The sequence below is a fragment of the Clupea harengus genome, chromosome 20, assembly GCF_900700415.2.
Source record: "Clupea harengus chromosome 20, Ch_v2.0.2, whole genome shotgun sequence".
Lineage (NCBI taxonomy): Eukaryota > Metazoa > Chordata > Actinopteri > Clupeiformes > Clupeidae > Clupea > Clupea harengus.
This window is the reverse complement of record NC_045171.1, coordinates 12,774,950-12,798,294: the sequence shown is the minus strand read 5'-3', so window position 1 is coordinate 12,798,294 and position 23,345 is coordinate 12,774,950. Positions and strand designations below refer to the sequence as shown.

The 23,345-nt window shown below is 44.7% G+C and overlaps 1 protein-coding gene across 2 annotated transcripts; it reads right to left on the bottom strand.

Moving 5' to 3' along the window:
• Positions 1-3,358: 3,358 nt before the first annotated feature.
• On the bottom strand, positions 3,359-23,299 carry ccdc88b (coiled-coil domain containing 88B). 2 transcript variants are annotated; one of them, XM_031586905.2, is made up of 29 exons: positions 22,187-23,299; positions 21,446-21,594; positions 21,020-21,128; positions 20,130-20,199; positions 19,765-19,823; positions 19,574-19,657; positions 19,052-19,192; positions 18,559-18,701; positions 18,284-18,365; positions 17,878-18,036; positions 17,438-17,584; positions 16,441-16,597; positions 16,092-16,207; positions 14,800-14,877; positions 14,011-14,676; positions 13,491-13,670; positions 12,814-13,154; positions 12,305-12,431; positions 11,727-12,212; positions 11,307-11,468; positions 10,554-10,831; positions 10,183-10,326; positions 9,536-9,722; positions 8,415-8,560; positions 7,752-7,856; positions 6,911-7,056; positions 5,645-5,935; positions 5,256-5,324; positions 3,359-5,006 (listed from the first exon to the last, which is right to left on the bottom strand). In XM_031586905.2, the coding sequence occupies exons 1-29, from the start codon at positions 22,244-22,246 to the stop codon at positions 4,972-4,974; spliced, it is 4,917 nt and encodes a 1,638-aa protein (XP_031442765.1). In that variant the 5' UTR covers positions 22,247-23,299; the 3' UTR covers positions 3,359-4,971. The 2 variants fall into 2 exon arrangements, with proteins under 2 accessions (XP_031442765.1, XP_031442766.1); XM_031586906.2 differs by having other exon boundaries at positions 22,191-23,299.
• Between the last annotated feature and the right edge of the window lie 46 nt (positions 23,300-23,345).

Genomic DNA, 23,345 nt, shown 5'->3' with positions numbered 1-23,345 from the left:
CTCATCTGAAGTCATTTTCATTTTTTAATAAGCAGCGGACAGCCCAGATACTGTCATCACAGGATCCTCTCAGAATAATGAGGAGGGAGAGAGAGCAGGGAGGAGAGGGTGAACAGGAGGGAGAAAGAAAGAAAGAAAGAAAGAAGAAGAGGGAAGACAGAAGTGTTGCAATTGTACACGGCAAGAGATGGAGAAGGGGGGAAAAAAGAGTGTAAGAGAAGAAAAGGGGCATAGAGAGGGAGGGGGAGGGAGGGAGGGGAGGGCAGTTTGAGTCCCCAAAAGAGGGGGGTTTAACATGGAGGTATGAGAGATGTACATGCATAAAGCAGACAAGGGGAGGGAGAGAGTGAAGTACGGATGGAATGAAAAGGACAGCAGAGCTCACAGTAATTATCCCACGGGCGCTCTTCATCCCCGGCCCATCAGCGCTCTTTTTCTCCTCTTCTCCCTCCATTTATTCCTCCGCCTAGCCGCTGCCCTCTCTTCTCGTCTAGTACCTCTCTCTCTCTCTCTCTCTCTCTCTCTCCTCTCTGAATCCCTCGTTCCTCTCAAGCTTCCCTCGTTCCTCTCCGTTTAATTCAATTCCCACTATTTGCATCACAAACACGCATCATTTATCCTCCCTGATTTGGTAACTCTCGAGTGAAGATTACAGAGATGTGTCTCCTAAAAGGCCCTAACTGTCCTATTGAGGCAGATTAGCCGCACTTGTTTTTAACACCCTCGCTTTCTCGGCTGGCTCACACGCTCTCACTCGTTTTCTCCTCTCTTCACCTCATCTCAACATCATCGAAGGGAGATGTTTTCTTTTCTCACCCTTTCACTCCCCGTCTCTCTCTCTCACTCACTCTCTGTCTTTCTCTCGCGCACGCTTTCTCGCCCTTTATGAATGCTTTTCTATTTCTGAGGTATCGGTATCTCCTGCCGAGTGTCAACCAGAGCATCTGTCTACTTTCTCTGTGTTCGCCAGTTACGTCTCCTTGTGTCACCAGCTGCGTCAACTGAGAGTCCCCAGTGCGATCTGATAAAAAGTGGCCTTTCAACAGATTACAGAAGTGGCAGGGAGAGTGGGGGAGATTGAGTGTTACGGACAAGAGTGAGGGGTCAAAACTACAGCGAGAGTGTGTGTGTGTGTGTGTGTGTGTGTGTGTGTGTGTGTGTGTGTGTGTGTGTGTGTGTGTGTGTGTGTGTGTGTGTGTGTGTGTGTGTGTGTGTGTGTGTGTGTGTGTGTGTGAATGTGTGTGTGTGAATGTGTGTGTGTGGTGGGTTGGGGAGGGTGATGTTTATGGATGCCGGGGAGAGAGGGAGTGAGGGGATGGTGGTAAACTGCTTGTGAAATGAAAATGGCTCCTTAGCAGAACCCAGGACACTCCGCTGCCCCATAGGATCAATTGTGTGATTTACAACCTGAAAGCCTGTCAGGGCTCGGAAACACCATTCAGAAGGAGGGGCGCATAAACCTGGGCGAGGGTGGGTTGGAGGTGGGGGGATGAGCTCATGAGTTGGGTGTACAAAGAGGGGAGTGCAAAAGGCAGCAGAAAAAGGTAGAAAATTGTGTGTGTGTGTGTGTGTGTGTGTGTGTGTGTGTGTGTGTGTGGGTGAAGGGGATGGTGGGTTAGAGAAATAATTGGAGGACATTGTAGGAGGTCAGGACATTGTAGGAGGTCATGGTTTCTGTCCTCTGGAACTGAGGTTAATAGAACCAAGAGATTCTTGACCAAAACATAAACCTGTATCAGTTTTGGACATTATTTATGGATGGGAGAAGGGGTGTGTGTTTAAATCAACACAGATATCTGGCAAACTCATGGCCATTCTCCGTGGCCTCACCTAATCCAGGGTGTTGGTCTTTACTCACTCCTTGTTACTTTTCATAAGTAAAGCATTTCGCTGCATTGTGTAGAAGCTAGTGGAGAGGGGGTAACCCTAGGTTACCACAGGCAGCAACGTGTTTTTGTTTTGGTTGGGGATGTTTTTGGGAGTCTTTTCTTGCTTTTCACAGAACTGACTACTAAAATATTGAAGGCATTGGGTCCAAGCGTCAACAAGACTGCCAGACTACCATGCGCCAGGCTAAAACACCTGCATTATGATATTAGCCGAGTTCCCTAAAGCTCATCAATGTCTCACTTGTTGGGTTTCCATCCAACTCTTTGGCATATTTTAAGCGCAATCGTAAAAATTTGGCTAAAGACGATGTGAGTCTGTTCGCGTTTCCATCCGCTGTGTAATGTTTATTAAAAATGTACAGTCTCCTAAGGCAGCAGTTGTGAACAGTTGTAAGATCAAAAGCATAGGTTGCAAGAGCAACTTTTAACAGAAACACCTAATAAAATGGCAACATATATTTATGTGAATAAACCCGTTTTCATCAACCTTAGTTGCATTATATCCTATGTAAATCAGCCAGTAAGCCAACCCCCCTCTAGTGAATCGATTTCTTATTCGACTTCTTTGCGAATGTCAAGTGTTTCCACTCAGGATTTCCTATTCGAATGGTCAAAATTCGCAATAAAAAGTTGGATGGAAACCTACTGTGCTATTTCAACACTACCAGAAACCCCTTCACTTAATCCCTCCCCATGGTACATGAATGATCAGTGCATCAGCATCGAAGTTTGCACTTAGTAATTATTCAAGTCTGTCTCCATATGGTCGCTTCAATCCAGGATTTCATTACAACGTGTGCGTAGGCTTACTTTGCTAAGCGGCTGAAAATGAAATGCCTCTGGTTCATAAAGAGGGAAGGTCAGGCGTGTGTTGTGTGTGGTTGTGGAGGTTTGCTCTTACTCGCTGCAAGTGTATAGTGAATCATAATTATTTCCCCAAGGCTGTTCATTAATTTCTTGATATAGGCCTTACTAGTGTGCAAATTACAAAACAAGACTCCTCTCCTAACCACCCCGAGGAATGAAAAGGATTACAAGAGACCCTCTCCAACAACAAAGATCCCTTTAATGTCACTGTATAACTCACACACTGAGTATATGCTGTGACAGTAGGGCCATAGATTTACAATCTGTCTGTCTGTGTATGCATGTCTGCATGTTTTATCATTGAGTTATACTGTGTTTGTGTGCATGTGCCTTCTATTTTCATGTCAGGCCAGCTGGGTGTCTGGCTTTATGCTGTTGAGTATTACTGAATATTTATGTGTGGCTATATTGCTGAAGGGTGTGTTTGTATATGAGTGTTTGTGGGTCCGAAAGTGATTGAGATGAACAGGGGAGGTGTGTGTGTGTGTGTGTGTGTATATATGTGTGTTAGTGCTTGCGCGAGCGGACGCCACTCGCACCCACCTCGATTTTGTTTTATTTTATTTTTATTTTGAGTGTTTAATGTATTAAAAGGGCTGGGGTAATGAATTATAATCTTTAATGCAGGGACCGATCGATATCTCCACAAAATAAATCAGCTTTTTACTGAGAGCGTCAAAGCCTTTAATACACTAGGGAAGAGAGGGAGGGAGAGAATGAGGGAGGGAGGGAGGCAGAAAAGGAGGGAGAGGGAGGGTGGACAGCAGAGATGGGAGGGTGAGAGGGAGAAAGAATGAGAGAGGATGAATGAGTGTGGGCCCTTGCAGGAAATATTTGCGGTCGCCACATTATAGAACATGCCCTTAACAGCATTCATGAGCATTTATGTGGAAGGCCAAGAGGTCACTTCATGTTCAAGGGAATGAGGAAGAGTGCGATCACCATCCATCACATAAGACGTTTTTGTCAAGAGCACCTTATATCAGCAATTGTCCCAAGGCCACACTTAAATAATTGCAATTATACATTATCTCAAATCAAGACTGCTGTGTTTGGGTAAGGCTAATATCTTTGTGAGCACACATCAGCTCAACTGCCCTGCTACCTCGCTCTTCTGCCGGAGAAATAAAAATGACTGAATAAGACCATTTATGTAAAGTTCTTGGTCCTTGCTTTATAGACAGGTCACACTGGGGTTTATCGCAGTTGTAAGAAACAGTTAGAGAGAACAAAGGGATATCTTTGCTCTTCACGCAGAGCCTCACTCAGACCGCACGGCTCTTAATAATTCAGAAACCGTACAGAGAGGGAAAGGGAACAGGGGATCACTTTTCCACGTTCCATTGGTTTTATAGGCTAAACATTATTGGCCATCTGAACAGGCTATATGTGAGCAAAGGGGACAACCCAATAAATTATTGAGTAAACTTTTAGTGGACTTCATTCTTTGTATTAAAGATTTAGAGGAACTTAAAGTTTCCTATGTTCAGGCAAGATATGAGGTTTTTTTTGTCACTGTGCCGGTCCATTGATTGACATGTCCTGATGGTTTACCCTCAGTATATCAAACTTTCATAAACAAATGGTTTAGCCAGCTGACGTGTTTTGATTGAGGACACACCATGACAGCAGCATAATTCATTAGATGTATTAGCGTTCCCATTTGTCGTGTCTGAATTATGATTCACCTATAGGGAGGGTTGTCAAAACTCCTCTCCCAAAATGTTTTAGCTCCTGCACTCTTCTCCAGATTACCACAGTCAAGGCCAAACAACGTCATCTGAGTTCTCCGAGTCCAGCCCAAAAGACCCGTTCAGCGATCCTGTACATATAAATACAGAGTAGACATCTCTTCCGTAAAGACACGGTCATTGTCTAAGCAGTTTGATGGGACACTCTATTGTCACACTGCCCCTCAATGGTTACAAGCAGCAAGTACACCCCAGCAAAAGATATATGCATATTTTGCAATCAGCAAATCCTAACTAAGACACTCAATCAAATCAAGCGTGTATTGCTTTTAATACACACATACAGACGTTCTTTTAGAACCGCGGTAAAAAAAACACTCCAGACATATTCGCAACATGAAGTTTTCATTCATGTTGACCCACACAAACCCATCATATTAAAAAAGCAGCATTCAGTAAATTTGTTTTAAGCTGACATAAAGGCTGTATTGGGCCGGTGGTGGCATACTGACAGCTGATCTGCCCTAGTCCAGGGATTTCTCATTGTTTGAAAGGGCATCTGAAAGAGAGAGGAACAGCAGATCGTTATAGGAGGTCTCCTCAGAATTCAGGTTGTAAAATCCATTTATGTGCATAAAGAGGTGCTGTAGAAAATTATCACACCAAGGTCGACTCTAGAGATCTGAGCCTCTCAAAACAGCGTGTTTTCCATTTAAGCACTATGTGCTGTAATTGTTTAAAAAAAGAGCGCTTAGTTTGTTGGCCCCTGGGTCTTTATAAAAGACTCCTCTTCAGTGCTTCCACCCACCTTCGGCTCCTGAGGACAAGTTCTGGCGGTCTGGGGTCAGGTCTCTACTGAGACTGTCCTCACTCTCAGCTAAAACACACACACACACACACACACAAGTTGTTCATAATTAAAAATGTGTCAAATACACTATGTACTATAGGTTTTAAATAATACATTATGCACAAGCACAATGTTTAGTGCTTAGTAGCAGAAATACCACCATTATCAGCATTATACTTTGGATTGTGTATGTGACATTTAGCTTCACCATCAACACTCCGACACAAATTTTAACATAATGGACTGTTCTGGCTGGATGATGTTAATTCTCTATTATGCTTAAAAATCGATTATGCTCCACCAGCTCCATCCAGAGTCTGGCGTGTTCTCCTCCATGCCCTGCTCACCCTTGCCCTCCTCGCTCAGGCTGTCCCGGCTGGGGCTGGGGCTGCTCTCGGCCTCCCACACGGCCTCCGAGTTGCGCCAGCGGTCGCGGGGGTGGCCACGCTGATCCCCAGGGCTGAAGGACTGTGAGATGCTCCCTCCCCGGCCACCCCTGCCCAAGGCCCAGCCGTGACGGGACCCCAGCTTGCGGCGGCCCGAACGCTGCCCAGGTTTTGAGGGCTCCTCTGACTCTGACGACTTGATTCTGCGCAGGGGGTTGGGGGAGCCGGGTGCACTGCGAGGGTCTGGTGAGGCTGAGGTGACATGGTCAAAACCAGGGAGATTTGGGTTGATTTAAAATCTCCAAGTCATATTTTCTATCAAAACATATATTAATAAAGTCTACAATTTACAGACACTAAGAATCTTCCTCTTATTTATAGAAAGTGAGACGCCTTGGCTAAGAAGAGCCAGAGCAGCAGAATAACATTCATAAGAGAATTACCTCTTGTAAGGTATGATCTCTTGAGTGTGTACAAAACAGAGCACAAACATGAATATCAGCAAAATGATTTCTTAAGAAGAAGAAAATGAGGAAGCAATGCCCAAAAACAGTGAAAAACCGTCCAAACTCCTCTCGTTCAAGAGTATTTAAATTTTTTCCAAGAATGTAGCAAGCTGCAACATAATGAGGACCAGACTTGAAAACAAATGCTGGGTCGTTGGATTATACATGAGTGCTTGCTATCATGATAGATATATATCTAGTCCTACATATGTAAATATGTGAAGTCCTATCATACCTAAAACACATCATATAGTGGCAAAATACATATTCATGATGAATATAAAAAGTAATGCTGCAACAAAACAGAAAAGGTCACCATGACACCATGCACACACACATTTCTACAGACACACACTCTTTGACCAACAACAAGCTCTGCTCTCTGACCTCCAAGATATTTTCCATTTTATTTTTCTCTATCAGTGTGTGTGTGTGTGTGTGTGTGTGTGTGTGTGTATGTGTGTATGTGTGTGTGCATGTGTGGGATGGAGTTAAAAAAGAATATGTAGTGTGTATGTATCTTGCATGTTTTACTGCAATTTATGGGAGATGGAAAGAGGAAAAATGTGTGTGTGTAAAGGGGGAAGGTAAAAGACAGAAATGGGTGTATATGTGTGCATGTGTACCTCTGAAATAAATAGGCGATGGAAAAGGTGATGAAAAGGTGTGTGTCAGAGAGAGAGAGAAAAAGAGGGAGATGGGTGAAGCGAGACAGCGCTACCTTGCAGGGGAGGTGAGTGGTGTATGATGTCTCCCGTCTCGGCAAGGTTCTCGATGCTCCCGGCAGCGATAAACTGAGCTCTGCCCTCTCTGCCAGCACGCGGCTTTATCAGCTTCATCATCCGGTCAGCTATCCAATTGGACTTCCTGCGGGGCACAGGAGGAGGAGGAGGAAGGTAGAGCAAGAGCATGAAACGACAAGTGTAAGAGTGAGAGAATGGATGAAAGAGAGAGCAGGATAAAGGTGAACACGGCCAGAGAAAGTGAGTGAGAGGAGATGGCGAACAGAAGTGAGAGAATGAACAGGAGTGACAAATTGGAGGGAAAGAACGAGAAAACAGATTGACAGGGCTAAGGACAACGAGAGAAACCTTCAAATTTGAAAGAAAAAGAAAAAACACAGAAGCAATGACAATGTGAAAGAAAAGGTGAAAGATAATAGGAGAGGTTCAGCCTTGAAAAAGGATGACATTTACAACATTCGGTCCATTGTTTATTGCCTTTTAGCCAGTGGCAGAGGACCATGAAGACATTGATCTTTGAAGTCAGAGAAAGTGCTGATTTTTTTTACCCCCCTTTCATAATTAAACAAGATGATCTAATTTAGAGATTGACAACCTGCACTTCAGTCCCCGGGAGTATGCACAATTACAGCCGATGAGATGTAAGACAGCGAGCCGATTGCGATAAATAGACGCAGACATGAGAGGGTAGGGAGCAACAGAGAGGCAATAACAAGAAAGGGATTGTGGCGAAGGAGTGCTGTGAGAGGAGGCAGAGATGCACTGCAAATGGGGGAGGAAAAAACGATGGAGGACATGGGCGATGATAGCCACACTGACTTGGCCTTGGTGGGGGTGGGCATGGTAGGCTCCAGGACCCGGTACTGGTCCATAATCTTCTCCACCAGCTTCTGTTTCTCTCGGCGCAGCTCGTTCAGCTTGTCTCTGAACACAAGAGAAAAGAGGCAGAGAGTGAATGTCTGGATGGGATAATAGTTGGAGAAGGTGTGCACAGTAGGCACGTGTGAGGTATGATGGTGTGACTATAATACAGCTATTTTCTATTCTGCGAATATGTCTGGAGTGTCATCCAGGTGTTCTGTCTGAATATGTGTATATGGGTTGTAAATGTGTGTGTGTGTGTGTGTGTGTGTGTGTGTGTGTGTGTGTGTGTGTGTGTGTGTGTGTGTGTGTGTGTGTGTGTGTGTGTGTGTGTGTGTGTAGTGTAGTGTAGTGTAGTGTAGTGTATGTGATTGTGTATATACAACTATATGATATACCGTTTTAAAGCAGAAATTCTCTTGTGTTTGTGTCCAGTGTCTACGTAGTTGATACAGGTGCTATCTCTCTTGAATATGTTCGTCTCTATGTGTACATACTCTGTTCACATAAAAGCACTCTCTCTACTGAGTGTGTCTATGTATTTGTCTGTATGTTTATGAGTGTGTGTGTGTGTGTGTGTGTGTATGTATGTATGTAGGTGTGTGTGCACAGATCACGTACAGGTTCTCTCTCTGTTGCGTGTGGTGCTCTTCTCTTTTTTCCAGGTTCCGCTCCATTAGAGCTCTGTTCTCCTGAGACAGACTAAGGTTCTGCTCCACTAGGTGCCGGTTCTCCTCCTCCATGTTCCCCTTCAGCTGGGTCAGAAGCTGCAATACACACACACACGCACGCACGCACGCACGCACGCACGCACGCACGCACGCACGCACGCACGCACGCACGCACGCACGCACACACACACACACACACACACACACACACACACACACACACACACATGAAAGAGGGAATTATAAGAAACAGATACAGCATGCACACTCTCTCTCTCACACAGACACACCTGACTACTATAGAGAGAGGATTATGAAAAACAGCACACACTCCAACAGTATACTGTCATTAAGATGAAATGTATTTCTCAGAGAACAATTATTTGATTCATTTGTTCCACCTAATGGGAATTTGAAAGACTGCACATGCTACAAAAGTGTTCTCTGTCGTCATTTTATATTAAAATGCGCCTTAAATGTTTCTTAAATTTTCATCACCAGAGGGGTACATGATTGGAATTGCAAAACGTCTGACCACACAGTCACAGAGGAGCTCCGCAATCAATATTCCACACGCTTTATCTTTTACTGCCCTAATATGCCATTTCTAACTTCAGCAGAAGGTTTATTAAGTTCAGACTAAGCCTATTATTTTCACATGAAATTATGTTTAATGGAGAATCTTCAGTGAAAATGCCCTTTGATTCCCGCAGTGAGCTCTCTCCAGCTCTCATCCCAGAGACAGTTGCTTTGCATTTTGTGTTTGTTTCCATGCACCCAATGCCACCCTGCGGTCACTAGGCAACAGCTGATAGGGAATCTCTTATGAATAGAAGCCCATTTGGCATGTGTGTGTGCATGGATGTCTGTGTGTGTGTGTGGGTGTGTGTGTGTGTGTGTGTGGTGTGTGTGTGTGTGTGTGTGTGTGTGTGTGTGTGTGTGAAATGTTCTCAGAATGCTGATGAGAATCCCCCACCTCCTGCCTCCCTGTCTCTCTCTTTCTCTCTCTCGCTCTCTCTCTCCACACACACACACACACACCCATACACACACACCAACACGCACACAGACCTGGTACTGGCTATGCAGGCGGTTATAGTTGAGGTCCAGGTTTTGGTTCTGCTCCTTGAGTGTGCTGAGCTCCCCCTCCAGACGGGTGCGCTCCAACTGGGCTGAGTTCAGTTCTGAACGCAGAACCGAACCCTGGGCCAGAAGCTCCGACTGCACCTGAACCCACTCCCTCTGCTGGGCCTGGAACCTAACAATGGACAGGGAGGGCAGGAAAGAGGGATGGATGGATGGATGGATGGATGGATGGTTAGACAGATTGATGGGAAGATACATACAAGATGATACAGACAGGTTTGAATGACAGGCTGGATGGCGGTAGAGAAAAGGTACAGACAGGATGGAAAGTGGATCATGTGATTAACATTATGAATGGATGTGTGGATGGGTGGATGGATGGACAGATGGATGGGTGGATGGATGGACAGATGGATGGGTGGATGACTGGGAAGAAGCACAGATTTTGATGATCAATGATGAACGAAGACAGAGAGAAGAAAAAAAGGGATCAAATGCGATGATGGAGGAAGTGGATATTGAAGAAGATGAAGCAGATAATGGGATTGACGATATGGTCGGGCCATTCCTCCCCTGCTGTGATGTGGCAGTGGCACACCCGGTCTATTCCTGGCTGAGTCTGTCTCACTGACCTGTCATTGTCCGCTCTGAGTCTCTCCAGCTCCTTCTCTCTCCCCATCTGCTCCTGGGCACTCCTGCCCATCCTCTCTCGCTCCGCTTGTATGGCCTCCTCTCCGCGCTCCAGCTGCGTCTTACGCTCCAGCAGCTCCTGATATCTGGAAAAGAAGCGCAGGTGTCCTGTCATGTTAACACCACTTCTCCTCCTTCCCACCGGCCGGAATTCTGCGATCCAGAAGGGGCACTCACTAACGCATATTTAGTGCTAATCATGCAAGCTAGTTCTAAAACAAACAAAAAACAGATGCTCACTGCATGCTTAAAAAGACTAAACAGAGGCATTATGGACATTTCTTCTGTCTTTGAAAAGAACAGTTTGTTCTACCTTGCTTCCAGTTCTTTGAACTGGGCCTCCTGGGTGCGGCTGCTGCTTTTTAATTGGCGGTGTTTGGCCAGCAGCTCCTCCAGCTCCACCTCCTGGCGCTCCTGCAGAGCTGTCAATCTGTCGTGGTCTCGTCTCAGGGCCTCCATCCGTAGCGTGGCCTCCGCCCTCTCCTTCACCCACACCTTCGACTCCGCTTCCAGGGCGGTGCAGCGAGCCTCGTTCTCGCTGCAGCGGGCCACCACCGAGGCATGCTGGGTACTCAGGGTGGCCTGTTCCACCTGTGAGTTCAAACAAGGGTTAGTCCAACTCTCCTCACCTCAGCAACTTCTAACACCATGGATTGCCTGTAGTTTTACATTTAGTACTGCTCCTTGGTATTTAAAGCAGCAGTTTTGGTTGAGAATTAGCAATCTAACAACGAATGCAACAAGCAACATCGACAACAGCACAGCTGGCATTGATACAAGGCTGGCTAGCATGCTAACTCATGTCTTTTAGTGATATATTGGGCAATGTCGTGCTGTGAACATTGTACCAACCAGACCCACAGAACTGCTTAGTGCATATCCTCGGCAACTAGTTAGAATGACATGTATGTTTATCTGTTCTTCACATGACCACATACCATAAAAACTTGCCTATAACAAAGTGGCAAATTGTTGCAATGTCTGTACTGATTATTACCTTAAGTGCTGTCCGTGACTGTATTGTGTATAAGGATAATATGTTGAGAATCTGCATTAAGCTTCACACCTGTAGTTTGGTGTTGAGGGCCTGTAGTTTGGCACAGTTCTCCTGTAGGGAAATGGAGTGGCGCTGCAAGGTGTCCAGCTGCTCCTTCAAACCAGCGCAGGACGACTGACACTGGGACAGCTGGGCCTGCAGGGCCTCCCGCTCCTTCTGAAGTGAGGCATTCTGGGATAGGGTTAGAGACAAGGTCAGAAAGGAAAACCTATCGGGATGTGTCATTCCATTAATGGTAAAAAATGAAAACAAAAAGGGAATTTCTCTTTTGTACTTTCTTTGGCTCTGATTGCTTTGTTGCTTGTCATTGTCATTGTTGCTGTCATTCCAACAACTGCTGACTTTACATTAACAAAGCGTGCATTCATTCAGAGAAGAGAAATTGAACATCAGCTTCTGTTTAGTTTTCATGTTTATGCACATGCACACCTCTCTCTCCACATCGATCAACCTCTCGTTCAGCTCTGTGCTGCATGGGCTGTGGTCTCTGGACAGTCTGCCCCCCGCCAACTCAGCCTCTCTGGAGATCTGAGGGCCCACCTCCGGGACGTCCACACTAGGCTGCCTGCTCTGCGCTGAGACATGCTGGGCCACTGCGTGTGGTAAGGTCTGGGCGTCTGGTTCAGAGGCTTCCGTCACCCTGGCACTTGGCTTTGGTTCCACCGCAGACTGCTCTGACTGTTTCTGGGCTGACGCGATGGCCAGTTTGAGATTGGAGTCCGACTGCTCCAGCTTCTGGGTCAGCTCATCTGCCTGTTTGAACAGCTCCCGAGACCGAATCTTCTCATTGGCCAGCTCCTGCATTTGGAAGCTCAAGGACAATTTCTGATTGGACTCCGACTTCTCCAGCTTCTGGGTCAGCTCATCTGCCTGATTGGACAGCTCCTGAGACCGAATCTTCTCATTGGCCAGCTCCTGCATTTGGAAGCACAAGGACAATTTTCTTGGTAGGTTATAAACGACACAATGGACACAATCGCACATTTTGATCTCAGCACACCACGGACCTGAGTGAGGGAGCTGATCTGTTGTTTCCCTTCTGTGTTTAGCACAGTAAGGCTCTGAATTTCTCGCTCGAGGTCCTGCAGTTTCGAGCTGAGCTCTTTCAGATGGGAAAGCTCCTGGCAAGCCCGTCTTTACAGAGGGAGAGAGAGAGGAAAAGAAAGCGTGCAAGAGACAGATGAGTCGGGGACTTACAAATGGCCTCATGTCAAGGTCTAAAGAAACAAAGGCCCTGTTAAATAGCATTACACAGTTTAGAACTGCAAACTGGGCTATTTTCAAATTTGGTTGCACCACCATTAAAAAGACAAACGATTCACGCCTCCGAGGACCACCCTACAGCCCAATCAATGAATGTTGAAGAAATACAATCCTAATCCCCCCAAAAAGTGCTATAACAGGCAAATTTTAAATCCCATGTGCTAAAAAACCTATTCATTCGTTGCGCTGTTGTCTATTTTGTTGTTGTTTATGTTTGTCTCTGGTGCTTGGCGGTGCGAGACGCTGGCCAGACCTGTGCTCTGCCTCCAGGCTGCAGGCCCTCTGGTTGCTGTGCTCCAGGGCAGAGGCGGTGCTCTCCAGCTGCTGCCGGAGGCGCGCTACCTCCCTCTCGCGCTGCCGCTGCTCGCGCCGCTGGCTGTCCAACTGGCCCTGGAGGGCCTCCTTCTCCTGCTCCAGCCGCGCCACCTCCAGCAGTGCCTGGTCCCGCCCGCGCGCCGCAGACTCTGCCTCTAGGCTGGACTCTCGCAGCTCCGCCTCCAGCTCCTCCTCGCGCCGCCGGGCTGAGTCCAGGCCACGGCCCAGGCGCTCGAGTTCGGCCTTCAGCGTCTGGTTGGTCAGCTCCAGCTGGTCACTCTGTGAGGTCAGTGATCAGGTTAACAAACAGTCAGTTATGCCATAGAAATGTAATCTGATACAACCAGACTGTCTAAACAGCATCTAATAAACCTCAAACTAGATAGAGTTACATTAATTCATAAACAATGACAGAAAGATGGCTTTCTCATAAATACGCAAGGACATTTAAGTAAAGTCCCTTCTCACTGAGCTAGGTGATTGCTCTGGGAAACAGTAATACATGTCAAACTTAAATTGCATTGACCATGTTAACCAGTATTGAGTCTTTGATTGATTGTATTTGATTTATTGAAATAATTGAAACATTTTAGGGGTGTTGAGACATCCTCTCACCTTTCGCACCGCAGCCCTGAGCGTCTCCACCGAGGCCTTCAGCGCCTCCCTCTCCTTCTCCATCGCCGTCCGCTCGCCCTCCAGCTGCGCGATCACCGTCGCCTCCATCTTGTGCACCTCCACCTGGCTGCGCAGTCGCGTCAGCTCCTCCTCCACCTGCAGCGACTCGCTCTGCAGGGCCTGCGGCAAAGGTCAAGAGGTCAAATAGGAAACTGCTGAGTCTGTAAGGTGATGTCAGGGCGATAAAACTAACTCACCCTACTCCATCTATTCTTCTCACAAGCTGCTGAAACTGTCTGACTGACATGTAATAATAACATGTCATACTATATGATTCTGTGATGGACTGGTACATAGCAATTTGTCCATAAAAGGTACTCTGACAGGTTTCACATACAGTCTTCCCTTCCATTCAGTTCAGAAGAGCTCCCTAACACTCAATTCCGGTCTTCATTTGGTTGACACTGCAGCCCCAGTCTATTTCCGAGTTAGTTATTTTTGATTGACATGTCATACTTACTTCTATTTGTTTCCTGGCATCGATCAGCATCTCTGCAGATTTTCTGAGCCTCTGAGTCTGGGCTTCAAGGACCACCAGCCTCTGCTCAGCCTCCCAGGCTTTCTTGCTCTGCTCCCCCAGCTTGGAGCGCAGGTCTTGGGATATCGCCGTCTGCCGGTCAGTCTCTTCCTGGGCCTCTTGGAGCTGGGCAGTGAGATGGCTGGTGTCAATACTTGGTATGTGATCCACTTCTTTTTTGTCTTCATCTTTCCTCTCTGGTTTGAGTGCTTCATGCTCTTTCCTGGTCCCTTCCTCTTCCCTCATTTCCTTTTGGGTGGTGAGGTCACTCTCTTTTTCTATTTCCTTCTCCCCTTCAGCTTCTCCTCTGTCTTTAGTTTTGACTTTCATCACCCCTTCCTCATCCTTCTTTTCTTTCTGATAAAGGACCTCTTCCCCTTCTCCGTCTTCTCTCGTCACTCTGATTATCTCATCCTCTTTTCTTTCTTCATCCGCTCTCAGCTTCTCCTCTTTTCGTGTGTCCTTTCCTTCCCCCTCTCCTCTCGGGGTGGCTGTTCTCTCTCCTGTTGGGGATTTCGTCTTCTCCTCAGTATTGATAAGCTCTTGTTTTGTCTTCAGTTGTTCAAGAGATTTTTTCAAGCTGACGTTTTCATTCTTCATGTTCTGAAACTGAGAGATAAAACGGTGGTTTCACGAATTGCTGGGAATAACATGGCAGGCTCCACTGGGGGATAGTGTTTGTTTGTGGAGTTTGTTTGAACTCGTTTTGTTTGTCAGTCCGCTATGTCTCACCTCTCTCAGGGTGCTCTGATGTTCCTCTTCCAGGCATCGGAGTCGATCCAGCTCCTCCCTCATATCCCCTGCACTGTCCTGCAACATTCCAAAGCAATAATCTCATCAAGTTATTTCTTCAGTCACAATAGAGCGCATGCAAACATCCTCTAAATTCTCAAAAATCTTCACCACTAGAGGAGAGACAAGGAACGTAAGGTATTCATTAGCCTGAGGCGTAACATGTTTGTTTATTTGTTTGTTGTCTATCTGACATGATGGTGTGAATTACACCCAGAAACGTAAAAAACATTTTAAACATAATAATCCCACAAATGTCAATTATACTGAAATTCTACGTGTTATATCAGATGTAAAAGTATGTTGTCACAAATATTCGCCATGTAAAGAAATTTCCTGAAAATATAACCCTTAAAATTCGTTATATTTTTATGATAGATTGAAAAAGAAAAAGAAAGGAAAATGGGCCTCTCGTTATAAAATCACACAGTTCCCCTTTCTAAAAAGCTTTTCATAAGATTGCATGTTGCATCACAACAAAGATTTCCCCTCTGCCAGCCATGATGAAATGCATCCAGTTCTCACTGTACTGGCACTTACTTCAGCTAGTGCTCACAGAAACTCACTGTTAAAGTGACCACGCCCTCTCTCTATCTAGAAGCTTAAGTGCCCATTACAATTGTACTCCAAATTACCACAGTTCATTTTGTGAAGGTGCATTCTGATGAAATCAGTACAAACTAAAGGCTTTACACAGCCGTGTGTCTAAGAGCTCAGCGCTCCTTCCTTCAGTCTTTTCACCAAAGCGTCTCCTTCCTCACTCAATATGCCTGAATGTGCACTACTATGACTGACTGGCACGTTCATAATTCTTGGAAATAACTAATCTCATTGATTGTAGAACTGAAGGTAGAGTGAAAAATGTCTTTGATTAAAGGCCATCACAGAGTAAGAGAGTGGGTTTTACATTATGACAGCATATTGAAATTTCAACAGGTGAACAGAGCTTGCAATAGCCTTCATAACCTTTGCAATTTTCCACCTAATCCTCCGGTATTTTGCTCCTTTCTGTGAATATATAACATGGTCCCACATCCTCTCAAATCATCTTCTACTTTGTTCTCTTTACAGCAAAGCCTCTGGGAGCGAAACATTCACTGTTCCTCATTCACACTAAGCGGTTCATGATCACCGCAGGGCAAGGAAACCTTCCTTGTGCTCCCACATGCACCGTGACCTCTCCCTTTCATCCCTCTACAGCAGAGTTGAACTCATAAGACCCGAGCCCTGACCTCCCGTTCTGCCTGCAGGAGTTCCAGCCGCCTCCTCAGCTCCGCGTTCTCATTCTCAGCGCCCAGCAGCCGCAGGCTGGAGGCCTCGTCCACCTCCACACTCAGTGGCTTCAAATCTGAAAGAGAGAGACAGACGGCGCAGGGGCAGAGACAGAGACAGAGACAGGGACGCAGACTATGAGAGACAGTTGTTGATTAAGAGTTTAAAAGTGTGAGACAGTAAAATGTCTATTCCCATTCCCATCTACTTCCATGGCTTGTATGTGGTAGGCTTATACAGTATGTCTGGCTACAGCGACAGCTTTAATGTCAAAACAGCTTGTGGGAGAAAAAGCCTTGTGGTGCTGACCTGGTTCTGGAGTCTGGTCTTCATCTTCAGACTCCATCTTCCACATCTCTGATTGGTGGAAATGAGAGGTGACAACAGGACTGTGCTTCAGTTCCGACTGCAGGCTCATGTTCATTTCTAAGAGCTCATCAACCCTCTGTCTCTCGGTGTCTCGCTCCTAGAAAGACACAAATAAAGTCCCTAGTGATAACTCTTAAGATCTGGGTAAATTACAACACTGTCAGATAAATTATAAATCTCATTAATCCATTACGTTCATTTAAATAATAGTTTGAAGAAGTAGGGTACTGACAGATGAACAAACTTGTTCCCATAAAATCTATCATCCAAGTGACTAAATGATGCCAAAGTAAGCCCATGCAGACCATGTTTTACAAATTACAGTACATTTTCCAAGTCCCACTTAAAAAAGTGTAAAATAAAGTGTTCTTATTAGAGAGGACATGCACATGTATTTCTCATGTAAGTACATATTACTTTACGTTTCTCCAAACCTCCCCCTAACCATAACCCCAACTACATCCCATAACAACATGTACTAATAGAACAAGCACAAATAAAAAGCACAAATAAACGTATCAATGAATTAATTATCAAGTGCGTAATAGCTAAGGACTTGTATATAATTTGTATATAACGTGGGGCCAGTATTGCTGATGACTCAAATGTAATATAATGTAATGAACCATGTTTCACATGAATCACTCTGTACCTGATGACTGGCTATACATTAACTAAGTTGTGTTTCTAATACCCTTTGTCTCAACTGAAAATAAAACTTGGCATGAGAGGATTAAGCTTTATTCGAAAGTCACTGCGACAGAAACTGAACATTGACTCCCACAAGCTGACTTCCTCTATGACATCACTGTGCTTCCTGTGTTCTTAAAACCCCCCAGTGAACTGAGCAAGATCAGCTGAGTCACAAGGCCACAAATCTCTAGGCGTAGAGCATCACGATCACACACTGTATGCTATATCTGTGCACAGTACTTACCCCTTCAAGATCCATCAGCTTCTGCCGGAGCAAAAAATTGTCCCTCTCCAGCTCCCGTAGAGCAGAGCATCGCGCCCGGGCATCAGCCAGCTGCTCATCTAGCAAAGCCTTGTTCTCCTGCAGGGTGGTGCAATATTGCTGCTGCTCCTGTGATGGAAGAGAAAGTCTGAATAAAGTCACACTAAGGAGATAATTCATTAGAGAATTATGTAATTCTTCTCTATTCTTTTAAGTCCTCCCTACTGCCTATTCCATTCTACATTAACCTAAACCACATCACTTCTTCTGTTGGTGAAGCCTCTTCATATTGCATTACTGATGGAAACTCATGTCATTTTCTTAAAGGTAATTTATGGTATGGTGGGTTAAAACAAATCTTGCACTGTTTTAGTTGGATTTCATCTCCAGCTGCAATAATCTGGTGACCCCTGCCCTCTGACCTTCAGCTGTGTGCGGCAGAGGTCGAGGCTGCGCAGTCGGTGTGTACAGGACTGCAGCTCAGTCTGCAGCTGCTCTGCCTTGGCGGCCCGGTCCCGCAGACAGTCAAGCTCATCGCGGAGCGCTCGGCTGACACGAGCCTCCCCTTGCAAGGTCCGGTTCTGATCCAAACAAAGACATATCACATGAATGAATTACCCATGTCATATGCTGCTTAGTTAGAGAACACACCAATGGTAGAGGAACTGTGTATGTGTGTGTATCAACGCTTCATATATTGGTCTATCACTCAGACGCATAACTGAATTATAGCCCATGACAATGTGCATTATTTCTTTACAAAACAGCTTATGAAAAGATTATTCTAGGAGAAGAAAGCAGATGAAGTCCCGAGTCTAATTACATTACCTCTTGCTGTAGTTTCTTTAGCTCCCTCTCCAGAGTTTGAACCTCCAGCTTATAGTCTAGTAATTGATCACCTTTGTCTTCCCTGCAAGGTACCATGACACTTGAATAATTACATTCTACAGTCTTTAATTAAGATTAAGTATTATAAAAATCTCTGACAAAATAATACTATTCATCACTGTATTCTACAGCTTCACACACAGACACACACCCACACATATACACACTTGCGCGCACATACATACACACACACACGCGCACACACACACACTCACAGCTCCTGTTTGAGACGCCGCAACTTGGCCTTGCAGTCGGCCAGCTGCACAGCCAGTCCTTCTGGTGGGCCATCCCCAAAACCAGCAGGGGGCGCCGAGTGTGACTGAGAGGACTCACACTCCTGACACAGCTCTGCAATCCTCTGTGTGTGTGAGAGAGAGAGAGAGAGAGAGGAGAGAGAGAGAGAGAGAGAGATGCTCACGACCAGAGTGAGTACACTACCAAAAACACTGACGCACGCCACAAAGTCCTTCACTGTTTCTGCAGCTCCAAACCACACAGAACTGAGCTCTATTTTAACCCTAGGGTTAAAGCACTGTTGGTACATGATACAGATACAGTGGCACGATAAAACCCTGTTAGAGGGCTTGATAAAAACAGTACCACACCACCATATCGTACTACATAATCTCTTTACAGATAGAACAGCACACACTTTGTTCCCTATTGAGAGTGTAGACTTCTGTTAAAATGTCTTGTTCACTTGTTTACCTCCAGGTGGGTGTCTCTCTGAGACAGCATGCCCTGGATCTGTTTGGCCATGACACTGAAAAGGCTCTGGATCTCCTCCATCTGCAGCCCACACAGCTCTGCATATTGCAGTGGCAGCACAGCACGCGGGTCCTGGGTCACCTGCAGGCCAAAGGCAGATCAAATGTGTTAGGGGCATTAGGCAGTCTCATGTGGAATGTAGTAGTGACATCATCCACATCCATACATACTAGTGGAGGCATCTATACCACTGACAACCAGCCAACTTGAAATTCAGTCAGTCGACAGTTTCTGATAGGAAACACGAAAAACGGAAAATAGGAAACACGAACCGCTTGTCAGTGCATTCATGTCCTGTCATGTTATGCTTCTGAAGCTACTTAACATACTATACACCAGTATACTAGCTGGACCAAAGTGGCAGTTGGATGCAGTTTTCAGTCAGAATTGAATTTACAACTGTGAAACCAAACAAATATGCAATAGATTTCTGAATGTAAATCCATGAACTGTAGTCCTGACCTCCTGGATGCAAACGGCAATAGCTGTCTGAGTTTCAATGTCCAAAGACTGGATATGCTGGATGAAGGTTTCTTTTCTCTCACACTGCAGGGAAGATAATACATCAATGTCAGAGACAGAGAGAAAACTGAAAAAAATGATTTAAGTTATTTTAATGTGTGTGTGTGTGTGTGTGTGCATCTGATCTGAACCTGCACAGCGCAGCCAAGTAACAGCACAAGCAGTCTCCTCAGTTCTTCCACAGCTCCCTCTAACAGCATGAAAACATACAGACGTTATTAGCATTGCTGGAGATACACTGGGATAATGTTAAAGCTCAGAACAGCACAGGAAACAAAGAGAGAATTAATCATTGCTACAGACTAACTGACTGTAATTGACTAAATGACATGGTCTATAATCAAAGGGATCTGACCAAGACACATTTCTGTTGTGTTCTATTGCCATTTATGTTTATTAATGTTTAAGTTTAAGTATGTGTCTGTTACTAGACAGGTGTTGTAGAGAGTCGTTGTCAGTGCTCCAGCTGAAACGAATTAGATGAGTAGAAGCCCACCTGTGAGAGGATCTCGTCCTAAAATGGCAATATTTGGAAGGGGCATCAGAATCAATTGTTGTAGATTCTCCTGCGAAAGAGAGGCAGAGAGAGGGAGAGATTTCCCATTTGTGGTCCAGGAGCCCAGATGATCTCCGAAGGCCATCCCCCACCCCCACCACACAGGTTGCTGACTGGCCATACACATGTTCAATTTGTACACAGTAATGCCCATAAAACGCATTTTCCATTTGCGCACGGCAAAACCACTCTCCTCTCCTCTCCTGCATACTAGTGAGCCCACACACAGCACACCCACATATGCATGTTTGGAGTACAAATATTATAGGTGACACCGGGGAAGTGGCTTCATAGTTCTACCTCTAACAAAGTGACTGTAAATGAAGGGTTGATCAAGTGTATTTTAGTGTTCCTCATACACACACACAGCATTGAAAGGCAAAGTGTGTTCTTTTTAGCTTGATCGCATATCGCTTTTTAAAACCACTGTGATAAATGTAGTCACACTCCTACCAACACGGAAGTTCAAAACAAGAAGTGAAACCACAAAAAAGACCAGTTAGCAACCATGAATAACAGTAGTTCTGTGTACTCAGCAGGCAACACAAATATCCCCATTTACAAGTGACAACAACAAATGCCACCATACTGCCTACACATTTAAATATACAAATGTTATCAATTTAAATCATTTTGTGAGCTAGACTACACTGAAATGCTATGCATTGAAAGTTCCATTCATTAAACAGGAGATAAACATCATATCATGTGTGGGCATCATTCTTACAATGTATACCTTCTGTTATACTCTAATGTACTTCACAGTTCACACAAGCTCAGTTTACAAGCCCTCTTGTCAGAAAGCTACAGCATTCTTTCCTTGGCCTCACCTGGTAGTAGGAGCGCAGGTGCCGGTTCAGGACAGAGAAATTCTGCACTCTCTGAATCTGGTCCTCATTCACATTGCGGTAGATCTGCTCCACTTTGGGATTTGGGTCACTATAATGTGATATTTGTGGTGAGTCCATTTTTGTTAGTGTAACTGGAGTGCAGATATCCCACAAATAAATAAAGAGCTTCTAGCTCATTCAAAAAGTTACAAATGATTGTATATAAAGAATAATGTACATATATAAAGTAATATTACAAGACTAGGTATGCTAGTTCTTTGTGCTTAACACAATCTACATTTTTACAGTTTTCAATATTTATTTTATAAGACACTGTCACACAGGATGAAAATAGGACTGACGTAGACTGAACTATAATTAAATCCATGTCACAAGCAGAGGCTTTTCAGATAATTTCTGACTTACATGATCCTCATGACTTCATTGAGAAAGATTCCATTTGTGAGTCTCTTATATATTTTGAGTGCATTCTGCGAGTTAGTGGTCACTTCCATGTAGTGGTGTGGTGAAGAGTCAGTCCGCTCCCCATCCACCATATTCTCAAAGAGACACACCTGGGAGAAACGTTGCTTTTGAACATTTTTGTTACACAATCACGCCACATTATTGCAATTTAGGCAATTTATTGGCCTATCCACCTCACTTTGACATTTCCATGTCAAATTTCATCCATATCAATAACGGCAGACATACGCCTCAAACGTATGCCTCTGCCTAAATTAATCAAGGGCTACAGCTGTTTGATTGCCTCTTTTAACTAAACCTAACAGTGTCTGTCGCCTAATTCGTGTAGAGAGCAAGAACAGTGTAACGCAGGGAAATGCAGAAGTTATGTCAGGAGTGCTGGTTAACCTGTTTATCTGAGTAATAATCATGCCAACTGTCATGCATCAACCCCCTCCTCTTCCGCACCAATGCCACCCATCCTTCCCCGATCAATACTAATTTCAGTCAAGAAGACATTTGAAAGTAGGCAGCCCTTGACGTTACATCTCTGGAGAATAACATTACAGTAGCAGAATACTATGTGTGGCCTCCCATCTATTGTTAACATACATATATTAAGCCGTCCTGGTTATAACTGAGGTAAAAAATGCGGCATGGCCTATGTACAGAAATACTCTTTCGGTAGTTTCCACTACATACCCACATAACAAGCGCACTTTCCATAAAGTCTTCTAACGTTTCCGTAAAATGTGCGTCCATCTTCGTGCCTCGTGTTTCTTTTGCTAAAAAAATGTATTAAATAAATTAACCTAACGTTACCCAAACTCTGTTGTCGGCATATTGTCCCCCTTAATAGTAAACTGTCAACTTAATCATTGTTAAAATAAATACAAAACATTTAAAATCGGTACACATATCTATATAACTGTCTGTTGCTCTTCCTCTGTCACACTGAGTCACTGAGAACTTTGAAGACCACACCGGAATTTCAAAGTGTATTGCATCAATTCTGTTCCTGTAGAACTGACATGACACCCGCGGGACATGTGTTTCACACACAACATCACATGCGGTGCCTGACCCACGAGTTTGAAGGAAAACAGAGCTTTTTTTCAATATGGACTTATGATGAAAAAGTCACCTATCACTCGTGCATTCAGAACGTGATAAAGTAAGGCAGAGTAATAAGTTACCAAAACTTTTCCATTGACAAACCAGGCTTTCTTAGAAAAACACCGCCATCTAGAGGCGATGGTACAGTTCAACACCGGTTTGGGAGAAATCGTCTATGTATCCTGACAAACATTACTTTTTAACTCTTTTAAAATCCTCTTCAGCCTAACTTCAGAAACCTTCAGATTCACTTTTGACTTTGAGATGGTCTCAGAAGGTTACATTTGGCCCTCTCTGTGTGTATTTATAATATAATAACAAATAAAAACACCCCAAACATCCATGCTCGCAACTACATATTATTAGGCTTAGGCCTCTACACTGGTATAGAGTGAGTCTTTCCCAGAGATCATTGCACATATTCACCTGTAGCTATTTATAAGTCCTTTGTGCATGAGTGCTTTATCAGCAGTTTGAGTATTAGCTTCCATCAACAGGATAAGGGGATTTCCTAAGGTGTTAGAATAGAGGACGCAGACCTGCCCTACTAAGCCCTCAGCAATATGACCTCAGTGGTAACCCTCCCATTAATAGTCACCTTTAGCTCTGTGTCTGTCATCTGATAATTACTAGTATGTACTGTACATGCACTCACTTCAAACATGTCCGCTATACTGTCGTAGTAAGACTATGAAGGAAAGAGAAGAAATTTCCAAGATCATGGTTAAAGAAAAAGATAGAGTAG

Coding starts and splice junctions, on each gene's coding strand:
- ccdc88b (XM_031586905.2), bottom strand. CDS start 22,246: ATGGACGCACATTTTACGGAAACGTTAGAAGACTTTATGGAAAGTGCG. Junction 7,857..8,414: donor ACGCAACAGAGAGAGAACCT/GTACGTGATCTG, acceptor TCTTGTGTTCAG/AGACAAGCTGAACGAGCTGC. Junction 7,057..7,751: donor CCCACCCCCACCAAGGCCAA/GTCAGTGTGGCT, acceptor TGTGCCCCGCAG/GAAGTCCAATTGGATAGCTG.